This window comes from Anolis sagrei, chromosome 6, assembly GCF_037176765.1.
Source record: "Anolis sagrei isolate rAnoSag1 chromosome 6, rAnoSag1.mat, whole genome shotgun sequence".
NCBI classification, from domain to species: domain Eukaryota; kingdom Metazoa; phylum Chordata; class Lepidosauria; order Squamata; family Dactyloidae; genus Anolis; species Anolis sagrei.
The window spans coordinates 52237167-52250550 of NC_090026.1; the positions used below are offsets into that span (position 1 = coordinate 52237167).

Consider the following 13384-nt stretch of genomic DNA (forward strand, 5'->3'; position numbering starts at 1 on the left):
ACCAAACTTGGCAAGAATGCTCAATATGCCCTAATGTGAACACTGGTGGAGTTTGGGGAAAACAGATCTTGATATGTGGGAGTTGAAGTTGTTGGGATATATAATCAAAGAGCATTCTGAACCCCACCAACAATAGCATTGGGCCAAACTTCCCACACAGAACTCCCATGACCAACAGAAAATATTGGGCGCATTTGGTGGGCATTGATAATAATACCTTGGGAAGTCTGACTTGGCCACGGTAGTCCACGCTCTGGTTACATCCCGTTTAGACTACTGCAACGCTCTCTACGTGGGGTTGCCTTTGAAGACGGCCCGGAAGCTTCAATTAGTCCAACGTGCGGCAGCCATGTTACTTACAGGAGCCGGACGCAGGGAGCACACAACCCCCTTGTTTTACCAGCTCCACTGGCTGCCAATTTGCTACCGGGCCCAATTCAAGGTGCTGGCGTTGGCCTATAAAGCCTTAAACGGTTCTGGCCCAAGATACCTATCCGACTGCATCTCGGCCTACGAGCCTACCAGGACCTTTCCGGGGAGGCCCTGCTCTCGATCCCGCCTGCTTCACAAGCACGGCTGGCGGGGACGAGAGATAGGGCCTTCTCGGTGGTGGTCCCTCGGCTGTGGAACATCCTTCCCGTGGACATCAGACAGGCCCCTTCCCTGTTGATATTCCGCAGAAAATTAAAAACCTGGTTGTTCAAGAAGGCGTTCGAACACGAAGTGCAATGATTGGTAATGACTATAGGAATGGAATAACGGAAATGATATTGGATTGTGGTTTGGACGATGTTGACGACGCTGAATGGTTTCGTAGTAATGACAATGTTTGTATAATGTTTTTTGCATAATAGTTCGAGAATTGTTTTTATACTATGTTTTGTATTTTGTTCTTCCCATGTTGTACACCGCTGTGAGTCGCCCTTGGGCTGAGAACAGCGGTATAGGAGCAAAGTAAATAATAAATAATAATAATAATAATAATAATAATAAACCATCTACCCCCAGGGGCCCCTTGACTCTGGAAAGCAGAATGACCCCCTCCCTCTGTCCTTCCTGCGGTAGGCTAAAACCTTGTTATTGAGGCAGGCTTTTAAAGAAGGTTTTTGAGATTGTTGGGAGCAGCTGTGCTTTCAAATGCCTTTATGGTTTAACCTGAATTATTTTTAATATTGATGAAGTTTAAAACTGTTTCAATATTTGTATATTTTAAGTTGTATTGTAATGCGTTTTTTTTTATTGTGAGCTGAGCTTTCAGTCTCTCCATCTGGAGAGAAAAAGCAGGACATAAATAAACATAATAATAATAGCCTACAAAAGAGAAGGTTGAGAGGAGACATGATAGTAAAGGTAAAGCAAAGTAAAGGGGACAGTTCCATCTTGTCTCCTGCATATGTCATCAGTTAAGGACCCCCTCCCCCCAGCACTAACTGCCGCTCTGGGCCAAAGTGAAAAGAGAGGGGGCCAGAAGACAGTTCCACCTTGTCTCCTGCAAATGTCATCAGTTGGGGACCCCTCTCCCCAACACCAACTGCAGCTCCAAGCCAGAGTGAAGAGAGGGGGCCCAGGGGACAGTTCCACCTTGTCTCTTGTGCTATACTAATAATATAATATAATATATTGTATATACATATAATATTTATAATATTATAATGTAATGCAATATAATACTAATAATAATAATATGCTATAATTATATATTTATATTGCATGTAATATTACTAGTAATAGTATACAATATAATGGTATAGTACAACATAGTAATATTTAATACTGATATTGTACTATGCTAATAACAATATATTGTACGTATATATATCTTTTAAGCCGTTCTGAGTCCCCTTCGGGGTGAGATGGGCGACATGTAAATGTTGTAAATAAATAAATAAATGCTTTCCCCTGGCATTAAGTCCAGACGTGTTCGACTCTGGGGAGTGGTGCTCATCTCCATTTCTAAGCCAAAGAGCCGGTGTTGTCCACAGACACCTCCAAGGTCACATGGCGGCATGACTGCATGGAGCACCATTACCTTCCCGCCGGAGCGGTACCTATTGATCTACTCACATTTGCTTGTTTTGCACTACTAGGTTGACAGAAGCTGGGGCTGACAGCGGGAACTCACGCCGCTCCCCGGATTCAAACCTGCGACCTTTCGGTCAACAAGCTCAGCAGCTCAGCGCTTTAACCCACTGCGCCTCCAGGGGCTCCTTGAGACATGATAGGTAAAGATAGGTAGATTTTTCCCTGACATGAAGTTCAGTCGTGTCCGACTCTGGGGTGTGATGCTCATCTCCATTTCTAAGCCGAATAGCCGGCATTGTCCATAGACATCTCCAAGGTCAAGTGGCCAGCATGACCGCATGGAGCGGTACCTATTGATCTACTCACATTTGCATGTTTTCACACTGCTGACAGAAGCTGGGGCTAACAGCGGAAACGTACGTTGCTCCCCGGATTCGAACCTGTGACCTTTTGGTCAATAAGCTCAGTGCTTTAACCCACTGCACCACCGGGGGCTCCTGGAGACATGATAAAAGGTAAAGGTAGTCCCCTGACATTAAGTCCAGTCATGTCTGACTCTGGGGGTTGGTGCTCATCTCCATTTCTAAGCCGAATAACTGGCGTTGTCCGTAGACACCTCCAAGGTCATGTGGCCGGCACGACTGCATGGAGCGCTGTTAACTTCCCACCGGAGCGGTACCTATTGATCTACTCACATTTGCATGTTTTAGAACTGCTTTTTTTTTGTTGTGTCAGGAGCGACTTGAGAAACTGCAAGTCGCTTCTGGTGTGAGAGAATTGGCCGTCTGCGAGGACGTTGCCCAGGGGATGCCCGGATGATTTGATGTTTTTATCATCCTTGTGGGAGGCTTCCCTCATGTCCTCGCATGAGGAGCTGGAGCTGATAGAGGGAGCTCAACCGCCTCTTCCCGGATTTGAACCTGCGACCTGTCGGTCTTTAGTCCTGATGGCACAGGGGTTTAACCCACTGCGCCACCGGGGGCTCCTTTTGAACTGCTAGGTTGGCAGAAGCTGGGGCTAACAGCGGAAGCTCAGCACTTTAACCCACTGCGCCACTGGGGGCTCCTGAAGACATGATAGTCATGTATAAATATGCGAAAGGATGTCATAAGGAAGAGGGAGCAGGCTTGTTTTCTGCTGCTCTGGGAACTAGGACTCAAAGCAATGGGTTCAAATTACAAGAAAGGAGATTCCACTTAAACATTAGAAAAACTTCCTAAGCGCTGTTCAGCAGTGGAACTCTCTGCCTCTGAGTGTGATGGAAGCTCCTTCCTTGCAGGCTTTTAAACAGAGGCTGGATGGCTATCTGTCGGGGGTGCTTTGATTGTGGCTTTCCTGCATGGCAGGGGGATGGGCTAGAACAGATGGCCTCTTCCAAACCCCTTCTCTCCCTTGCCCGGTCTCTCACCGAATCTCCTCGGCCGTGTACATCCCGAAGGACAACCCCGCCAGGCGCCTCCAGGGAGCTTCCTTCGCCGCCATGGTCCTGAGCCTATTGCCAGGCGCCCAGGAAGCTCAACACGTGCAAAGGGAGGCGGGCCTTGCATCCCCCGAGTTCCGCTTCCGGCGCGTGCTGCTCATTCCAAGATGGCGGCTCGCTGGCTGCGCTTCAGCTGCGCTGGGCGCCGAGCTTTGCGGCGGAAAGGCCCGGTGTCCTTGGGAGCAGCAGCAGCAGAAGGGAGCGCCAGGTACAGTAAGGAATGGGGGGGCTGTTAGGCTCCGGCCCGAAAGAGGCGGAGAGGGCCTCGTGGCGGGAAGTCTCTTCCTTTCACCGCGCTGAAGAGGTCGCGCCGCATTCTCAAACTCCAATTCCCAGGTGCCTTTGCCAGCTTGTTCAATGCGAAGGCATTCTGGGAGTTGGAGGCCCAAGCTCGAGACTGGTTATAGAATAAATAAACACACAAAAACATTGCGACAACACTTCAAATACACACATTAAACCATGTTTCTATAAAAGCTACATATTAAAACATATTTCTATAAAATACTAGCTGTGCCCTGCCACGCGTTGCTGTGGCCTATAGTAAGAATTTTCGAAGTAGAGGTAGATATCTGGACTATTATGAAAGGACTACCTATTCCTTCCCTCCTTTTTCTTCCCCTTCCCCTCCTTCCTTCCTTCTCTATCTCTTTCTTTCATTCCTTCTTTCGCTCTTTGGTTTCATCCTTCTCTCTTTCCTTCCTTCCTTCCCTCCCCCTTTCTCTACTTCTTCCTTTGTCTCCTTTCTCCCCCCCCCCCCCCGTTTCCTTCCTTCTTTCACTTTTTTATTTCCTTTTCTCTTTCCTTCTTTCTTTACTTCTTTCCTGCATTTTCCTCCATTTTTCTTTCCTTTCTACTTTCTCATCTTCCTTCCTTCGGTACCTCATGCTTTCCTTCCTTCTCTCCTTCCTTCCCTCCTTCCTTCTTTCCGTCCCTCCTTCTCTCTTTCCTTCCTTCCCCTCCTTCATTCCTTCCCTTTTTCCCTCCCTCCTTTTTCTCTCCTTCCTTCCTGTCTGTTCTCCTCCAATCCATTCTAACTCTATTCTATGAGTCTATTTAATATAGTAATATATAGTAGTAACATTATATTATATAGTAGTATATATAACAATAATAAATATAATATATATGTACTATATAGCTCTCTCTCTCTATATATATATAAAGTATTGTAATTATATACACACACACCAACCAGTGATCCAACATCCATCCATGTGCGTGTACGTGATCCAACATCCATCCATGTGTGTGTGTGCGTGTACGTGTACGTGTGTGCATGTGTCTACACTGCCATATTATCCAGTCCTAAGTAACTAATCTGGCAGTGTGGAAGGGTTGACTTTGGGTGCATCTACACTGTAGTTTTAATAAAGGAGGATGAAGCTGGTGAGGGGAGGAGAAAAAGGAAGGAAGGAAGGAAAGGGAGGAAAGGAGAAGGAAGGGAAGTTGAGAAAGGGAGGGAGGGAAGGAAGGAGGGTAGGAGGGGGTTGGACCGGATGGCCTTTAGGGCTCCCTTTCAACTGGTTGGCCATCTGTTATGAGGGCTTTGATGGTGTTTTCCTTTACTGCCAAATGAGGTTGGGCTGGATGGTCTTTGGGGCTCCTTTCCAAGCAGTGTCCCTATGACCCCCATCATGGCACCTTCCTCCTTCCCTTGTGGTGTGGGAGTGTGTGTGTGGGAGATAGTCAGAGTGTGTGCACAGTGTGGCCTGCCTCCCTCTTTTTTTCCTCCCCCTCCTCCTTCTCCTCAGCCTCTGCCCTTTGATCCCTTGCCTTAGTGTTCCTTAGGGGCAGATGCTTTGGAACTTTCATTCTGTGTCCTCAACCTGAGGGGGAGGGGGCAGGGGAGGTGTGTTATTATCTTCCTTTTTTTAATTTAAAGGTGTTTTGTGGGGTTTTTTTCAGTGATGGTCACTCCTTGGATTGTGAGGAGTTTTATTGCCAAATTTGGGGTCATTTGGCCTCATAGTTTTTTTGTTTTTAAGCCACTCATTATGCACAGAGCATTTTTATATATATATATATATATATATATATATATATATATATATATTAAAATACACAAATAGAGATTTTAAAAAGGACACACATTTAAAATTAATGCTTACATTTCCAACATTTGTACCCCGTCCTTCTCAACCACCAAAGGGGGACTCAGGGCGGCTTACATTGCCAACAATTCGATGCCAACACATATAGCATACATCTTCTATCTATATAAATAAAAATGTAATGTTCGTTTGTGGGATTAACAGAACTCAAAAACCACTGGAGGAATTGACATCAAATTTGGACACAAGACACCTAACAACCCAATGTATGTCCTTCACTCAAAAAATTGATTTTGTCATTTGGGAGTTGTAGTTGCTGGGATTTATAGTTCACCTACAATCAAAGAGCATTCTGAACTCCACCAATTATGGCATTGAACCAAACGTGGCATACAGGACTCCCATGACCAACAGAAAACACTAGAAGGGTTTGACTTTGGGAGTTGTAGTTCACCCACATCCAGAGACCACTGTGGACTCAAACAATGATGGATCTGGACCAAACTAGGCACTGATACTCAAAATGCCCAAATATGAACACAGATGGAGTTTGGGGGGAAATACACCTTGACATTTGGGATTTGTTGTTACTGAGATTTATAGTTTACCTGGCTACGGTGATCCAGGCTACGGTTATCTCAAAACTGGACTACTGTAACGCCCTCTACATTGGCCTTCCTCTGTCGGTGATCCGGAAGCTCAAGTTGGTACAAAATGCAGCTGCTCGGCTTCTTGCAGGAATTCCGATAAGATGCCACATAACTCCAATCTTACTACAGCTGCATTGGTTACCAATTGAGCACCGGATCACTTTCAAAGTGATGGTACTCACCTTTAAGGCCTTGCCTGGTCTGGGGCCGATGTACCTGAGGGACCGCCTCACCCCCTACCAACCCCAGAGATCCCTCCGTTCTGAGGACCAAGATATATTGGAAATTCCCAGTGTCAAGACCTTGCGTCTAACAGCAACCAGATGCAGAGCCTTTACAGCAGTGGCACCATCACTCTGGAATACTCTGCCACCTGAAGTCCATGCCTTACAGGACTTATCAGCTTTCCGCAGGGCTTGTAAGACATACCTGTTTCGACAGGCCTTTGATTTTTAATATTGCTGTTTTTAAATTGTTTTTAAATTGTGTTAGATTTTAGCCATTCTTGTAAGCCGCTCCAAGCCCCAGGGGAGTGGCGGCATATAAGTTTGAATAATAAATAAATAAATAAATAAAAGAGCATTCTGAATTCCACAAACGACAGAATTGGGGCAAATTTCCCACACAGGACCCCCATGACCAACAGAAAATACTTCAGGCCATCCAGTATAACTCTCTTCACCAGCGCAAGAACATGTAATCAGAGCCCTCCTGATAAAGAGCCATCCAGTCATAAATATAGATAGATAGATATGATTCACACACAGAGACAGATATAGTATCATAGTTTGAAAGGGACCCCTAAAGAAGGACTATGATATGTTGCATATTCCAGAGTAGGAAAACCAGACAATCTCTACATAAACACTGACAAAGAAACAACAAGAAATACTGTTTACCCACAAGCATAAAAGAAATTACATATATTGGAAACCCAACATTTTCTCATTACTTTATTGTCCAGATCACCAGACTGGGCCACAGTAACGCGTGGCAGGGGACAGCTAGTATTTCTATAAAATACATATTAAAATACATAAATAAGAATTAAACAAAGGATATACATTTAAAATTAGTGCTTAAAGACTGTCTGGCTAGAATACAGTTGACCCTTTGGTCCGCAGACATTTGGTTATAGGACCTTAATGGATCAAAAAATCCATGGATGCTCAAGCCCCATTTATGCTATGTCTCACTACCTCTGAGGATGCGTGCCATGATGCAGGTGAAACATCAGGAGAGAATGCTTCTAGAACATGGCCATATAGCCCGAAAAACCTACAACAACCCAGTGATTCCAGCCATGAAAGCCTGTGGCAATACAATTATATTGTTGGTTCCAGTAAATCCTTTATATTATCTGCAGTGTCATGAAAACATTTGCATTACATTTGATTATTATGTTGGTTTGACTCTCTAGGCACTGTTCAGAACTTGCAGCTGTTCAAGAAAAATCTCCTGGCCTTCAAGGTACAATTTTATTGTTGTCTCTTCTGTACTCATAAAAAGTATAAGAAAAATATTTAATTGTAAGCATACTTACTTTGACAAACATTTCTATTTTAAAAGAACTTTGAATAAAAGTGAATAGAATAAAACTGTTGTTTGTTACAATTTGCAAAGTTTTGAATCAAAAAAACATTTCTTTAAAATTACTTAAGCTTAATCACCAACTTTCTGCAGAATTAGGACATTTATAGTCTCTAGACCAGGGGTCCCCAAATTTTTTAAACAGAAGGCCAGGTCAAAGTCCCTCAAACTGTTGGAGGGCTGGATTATAATTTGAAAAAAGCATGAATGAATTCCTATGTACATTGCACAGATCTTATTTGTAGTGCAAAAAAACACTTAAAATTATACAATAATTAAAATGAAGGACAATTTTAACAAATATAAACTTATTAGTATTTCAATGGGAAGTGTGGGCCTACTTTTGGCTAATGAGAGGATTGTTGTTGTTGCTGCATGCTTTCAAGTCATTTCAACCTAAGGTTGACGCTGAGTGAGGGCCGGGCAAATGACCTTGGTAAATGACCCTTGGGCCATAGTTTGGGGACCTCTTCTCTAGACAAATATCTTTTATAAATGTATTTTTAAAATTTGTATTTGTTTGTTGCTTTTTTTAAACCAAAGTTGCTGAAGAAGATATTATTCTCCCAAGAAAGAAAACTTGGTAAGAAGTTTTCTATTCAATGCCCTGTAAATCAATCATTTAGGCACATCCTGTCCTTCTACTGTAGTCATTGTGTTTAATTAAAATGGCATTCAAAATAGTGTATTTATAATGCAGATTGAGCATTCCTTAGCCAGAATTTTAACATACTCCAAAATCTAAAATTGTCCACATGAGTGGTTAAGATAGTGACACCTTTTCTTTCAGATGGTTTTGTGCACAAAAGTATAAAAAATACTGTATAAAATAACCATCAGATTATCTATATACATTGTGTATGAAAAATAAATGAATTTCAAGTTTAGATTTGAGTCCCACCTCCAAGATGGCAAAAACACCAAATGTTAAGGTATTTAGTTGAAGTTTCTCAGCACCAATTTCTGGAGATGAGAAGTCAAAAACTTTCATAATTTAAGGACAACTGCCTGTAAGCCCCATCCCAACCAGACTTTCCATGAGGATGCCACCATTACTGTTTCTAAATGAACTCATTTTAATTCATGATGATGTATGCTTTAAAAATTTAATGCGCCTTTCTTAACTTTAGGGATAAGTTAGCTGTTCTTCAGGCACTTGCTTCAACTGTAAAGAGGGTAAGTGCTTTTAAATAATTGTATTTCAAATGATGTACCCAATTTCAAAGTAGTATATTCCATGGTGGCAACATGGTACAAGTTACACAAACAGTTACAAATGGTTTAATGAGTGTTCAAATTTTTCTAACTATTTGGAGCCAAACAGAATAATTCATTAGGCTTGCCACCTTATGAATGACTGAGCCAAAGGCTGTTTGTACACTGGGAGAGGCATCTTGCGGTAAACTCTGCCCCATCCTTTCACATAGTAAAAAGTTTTTTTCATCGTATGTTCACAGTTGCAGAAATAGAACTATTTCAAATTGGGTCAATCTTTTTAAAACACCTTGTCTATTACATTACTCATCCCCCCCCCAATAAAACATTGCAACGGATTCAAAACAAGCATATTTTAAAGTTTTTGGTTACTTTTAATGTTCCCTCTTGATTGGATTGTGTTTGCATTATTCTGTACAAAGTGGAGAAAGCATACTCAGAATATCTTCCAAATTCATAACATAAAAACAATATGGTACTGTAGTTCATAATATTGTGTTCCTCCCCAAGACCTACAGTAGCTCATATTTGCCAGAATAGTGTTTATTAGCTTGGGAAACTCTTTGCGGCTTGAACATTGGAGTCAGTCTATGGAGACCCAAGTTCAGTACCTCACCTTGGGTGAATCACACACTCGTAGAGCCCTTCCACACAGCCATATAACCCAGAATATCAAGGCAGAAAATGTGGGATTTTATACAGCTGTGTGGAAGGGGCCTCAGTCCCAGTAAATCCTGTGATATATTTGCTTTTGTGTCTCCATAAATTAGAAACAACAACAAAGATACTGTGGTGATTAACCTAGAGCCCCCGGTGGCGCAGTGGGTTAAACCCCTGTGCCATCAAGACTGAAGACCAACAGGTCGCAGGTTCAAATCCGGGGAGAGGCGGATGAGCTCCCTCTATCAGCTCCAGCTCCTCATGCAGGGACATGAGAGAAGCCTCCCACAAGAATGATAAAAACATCAAATCATCCGGCCGTCCCCTGGGCAACGTCCTTGCAGACGGCAAATTCTCTCACACCAGAAGCGACTTGCAGTTTCTCAAGTCGCTCCTGACACGACAAAAAGAAAAAAAAACTCTGAAGCTTAGTGCAGTGTTTCATTGTTTCTGAAAATTCCCTCCAACATTGAGAGGAAATTATTGTAAAATTCATGGACACAATAATGTGGATCATCTTTTGCTCTTAATTTCAATATTGCCAAATTCAGAATTAGCAAACAGGAAAAATATTTCCACTTTTGAGTGGGCAGCTGTGCTGGGGTAGGAACCATCTTTTACCCTTTTGAGCCTTCTTGGGCTCAATTGGGGTTGCAAAAAAATTGGCAATTGTAAAAGCTTTCTGAATGTCACCTAGACATTTATACAAATCTGTTAGCAGCAGCATTCAGTTTTTACCATGGACTATACAGAATGTGTTTGAGCTGTGTTTCTTAAAAAGGAGAATTAGCCTGTTTAGCAAGCCTTGCAAACAGTGACTTATCAGTAAATGTTTGACTGTGAAAAAAGTTTAAGCTGGATCTACACTGCTCTGTATCCCAGGATCTGATTCCAGATTATCTGATTTGAACTGAATTATATGAGTCTCCACTGCCATATAATCTGGGATAAGCAGATAATCTGGGATCAAATCCTGGGATATAGGGAAGTGTTGAAAGAGCCTGAGAAGTCCTGATCTCTGTAGTTGCTGTATGTGTTGTGCTTTTTTTATTCCAGGATACTACAGCTGCTCCCTATATATTTCAAGATGACCCATATCTTATTCCTAGAACAAGTTCGGAGTTTGTAAGTAACATCTTTAAAATAGATCTTTTCACAAGTAAACAAACTGTTTGGAAACTTGGCTGGTATTCATAAGTAGATTTCTATGCAGGGAAAACTCCAGGAATCGGTAAATTGCAGTAAATGTGCTTTTTTCTGTTACCCAACAATTGGAGCTTAGCAGGGGGATGAGAAGTGAGTTGTGTGTTCAACTTGACTATCACTGCAGGGCCACTTTGTAGTCTCCTTTCCTGTGGCCAACCACCATTCTTTATAAAGCAAAACGTGCAACCTATAGTCTATAAATTGAAGCACAAGTTCGATTGATCCTATTTATTTGCCCAGTACCATATTTCATGTGCTTGTAAAATACTTTCAAGATTTTTTGTTTTTAAGTTATAGAAGAAATGAACTCTTTGTAATATCCTGCCAGCTCTTTAAATCTACCCCACAGTCCACTTCTCCATTATTTCCATTAAAACCTCATTACTTTCTCATTTAGTCTTATTTTATCACTGACTCCTGTTTGAAAGGCAATCTCTAGAGATTTGAATAGGGCCTTTTGGATTTTGCTGAAATAATAGGACTCTATTAATTGGAGACAGTTGTATTATGCCTTTCCATGTCATATGCTGTGTTAAGGGTGGCATGAAACAAGAATTGTATGATAGAATTGTATGATAGGAAGTACAGGTGTATAGTTGATTATTGGGAAAATATAAGTTATTGGAGCAATATCAAGGCTGATGCTTATGCAAACTTCCAAGAGAAGACCTGATTTAATAATACTAGAATTATAGAAAAGAAAGCTTTAAGGATATGGTTTCCCTCTGAGTTCTTAAGTAATGTTTTATTTTTACAGCGTTTGTTTTCCTTGTCAAAAGAATCTGGGAAAAATGCAGCCAAATATGTTGTTGACACACATCCTAAATATTTTAAGAAGGACATTGCTGAACCTCACATACCGGTAATCTCTTTGTCTTTTTATTTTATATACATTTGGTTTTGTCATGCGGGGGGGGGGGGGGGGGAGTGCCTAGATCCCAAAAGAATTTAGCAAAGTTAATCTTTTGCTTTGAACAGATTTTTTAAAAAAGTACTGAACTCATGTGAGTTCAAATAAGCCCTGACATTTTGGTTTGGGAGTCACAGCAGTCTCATAAAAGTGAAAAAACACAAATAATAAAAATTGTTTTTTTTAAACCTGGGAAAAGACATATCTAGGTCCTCCATTGTGACATTCTCTAGGAAATTCAAGATCTGGTAGTAGGACTTCGTGATCAATTTCCATCAGATGTTGGCCACAGGGTTATGTTGAAGGGCCTACAGATTTCTAGAGAGAACATTTAATCATGTCTGAATAATCTCACTCAGAAGAATCAAATCTGCATTTGATTCCTGAGAGCCAACTGTTCTCTGACTGAATGAAACAGTGATGACATTTGCAAGTTTCCTTTAAGATTAAAAAAATGCCTGGCAAAGGCTCGTAAGTAGCCAATTTCTAGAAATGAGAATTCAAGTACGAATGGATATATCAGTATGAGGATATCACACCGCTGTACCACCAGTTATGAGGAACCTGGGGGAAACTATACCAGCCGATTGTCACTAATTATAAGGAACTTAGCAGGGAATTTTAAAATAGCGAATCCCACAAGATGCCAACCAGATTATATCGGTGCAGAGGGATTTTCAAAACAGGAAAGAAGCAATTTGATATATATTTGAAATAAGCCTGAATTGGAGAGTTTGGGAACTGTTTCTTCAATTGTTTTTGCTGCCACCTTTTTGTTTGGTCATCAGGCCGAGTTGTATGTGGAGAGTATACTTAGTAACACCCTTTTGTGTTACAATAGTCTTTGTTTCCTTTAGAGGGTTTAAATCACAATGATGTTCACACCGAGGGTGTTATAAAGTGTTAACAATAATAAAACATTTATTTAACAGGCTTAAACTTATTCTGGTACAAATGCGTAGTGGTTTCCGTAAGTTACTGGTACATAAGCTTCTGGTTACGTTTGGTGTACAGTTCTTAGATGGGTTCTGGGTTTTCAAATCTTGATGTTAACAAAACAGGAGATTATCTCAGGAAATTAATTGCTGGTAATAATTCCAAACAAAATTCCCCATTCTGGAATCTAGCCAATAGCCTTTGGCCTAGCTTTCCTCCGGGACAAAGAACAGACCACAAACAAGGTCCTGTTCCACTATTTGTATTCTTGCTATCTATTTCTATAGCTCTTGAATATCACAAAAGATTAACCCAGCTCTCCTATCTAACACCAACCAACTGTTATCACCAACTGACAAACTCCCAACGGCCAATTTCCAACTGCCAACTCAGGCCTCAGTTCAAAAGGCTCCGCCCCCTATTTTCTAACCAATCCTGGCTGTGTAATCTCTGCTTCCTGGAGTAGGACATGCCCCCTCTAGAAAACCCATAACTTAAGATGGTGTCTCCTTGTTTCCCTATCCTAAGATGGCTGCCAGGGCTTCGCCAGGCCCACATTCCAGCTGCTTAAGGTAAGGGGTCCTTTACAATCAACCATCTTAATTTTTATTTTGACCTCTTTGAAAAATGTCTAGGAGAGCCTGTTCTGCTGATGGCATTT

At 41.7% G+C, this 13384-nt stretch overlaps 2 protein-coding genes across 2 annotated transcripts in view; one reads left to right on the top strand and one right to left on the bottom strand.

Annotated features, from left to right (window-relative positions):
* The window catches only part of POLR1A (RNA polymerase I subunit A), a 67282-nt gene extending 63724 nt beyond the window's left edge, over positions 1-3558 (bottom strand). Inside the window, exon 1 of the mRNA XM_067470116.1 lies at positions 3431-3558. Coding sequence (XP_067326217.1) covers positions 3431-3504 — 74 coding nt within the window. The 5' untranslated portion in view covers positions 3505-3558. The remainder of the gene's footprint in view (positions 1-3430) is intronic.
* Positions 3559-3583: 25 nt separating this feature from the next.
* The window catches only part of PTCD3 (pentatricopeptide repeat domain 3), a 41996-nt gene continuing 32195 nt past the window's right edge, over positions 3584-13384 (top strand). The window contains exons 1-6 of the mRNA XM_067470117.1: positions 3584-3710; positions 7627-7676; positions 8340-8379; positions 8927-8972; positions 10728-10796; positions 11635-11739. Of these exons, the coding sequence (XP_067326218.1) occupies positions 3610-3710; positions 7627-7676; positions 8340-8379; positions 8927-8972; positions 10728-10796; positions 11635-11739 (411 nt within the window). The 5' untranslated portion in view covers positions 3584-3609. The remainder of the gene's footprint in view (positions 3711-7626; positions 7677-8339; positions 8380-8926; positions 8973-10727; positions 10797-11634; positions 11740-13384) is intronic.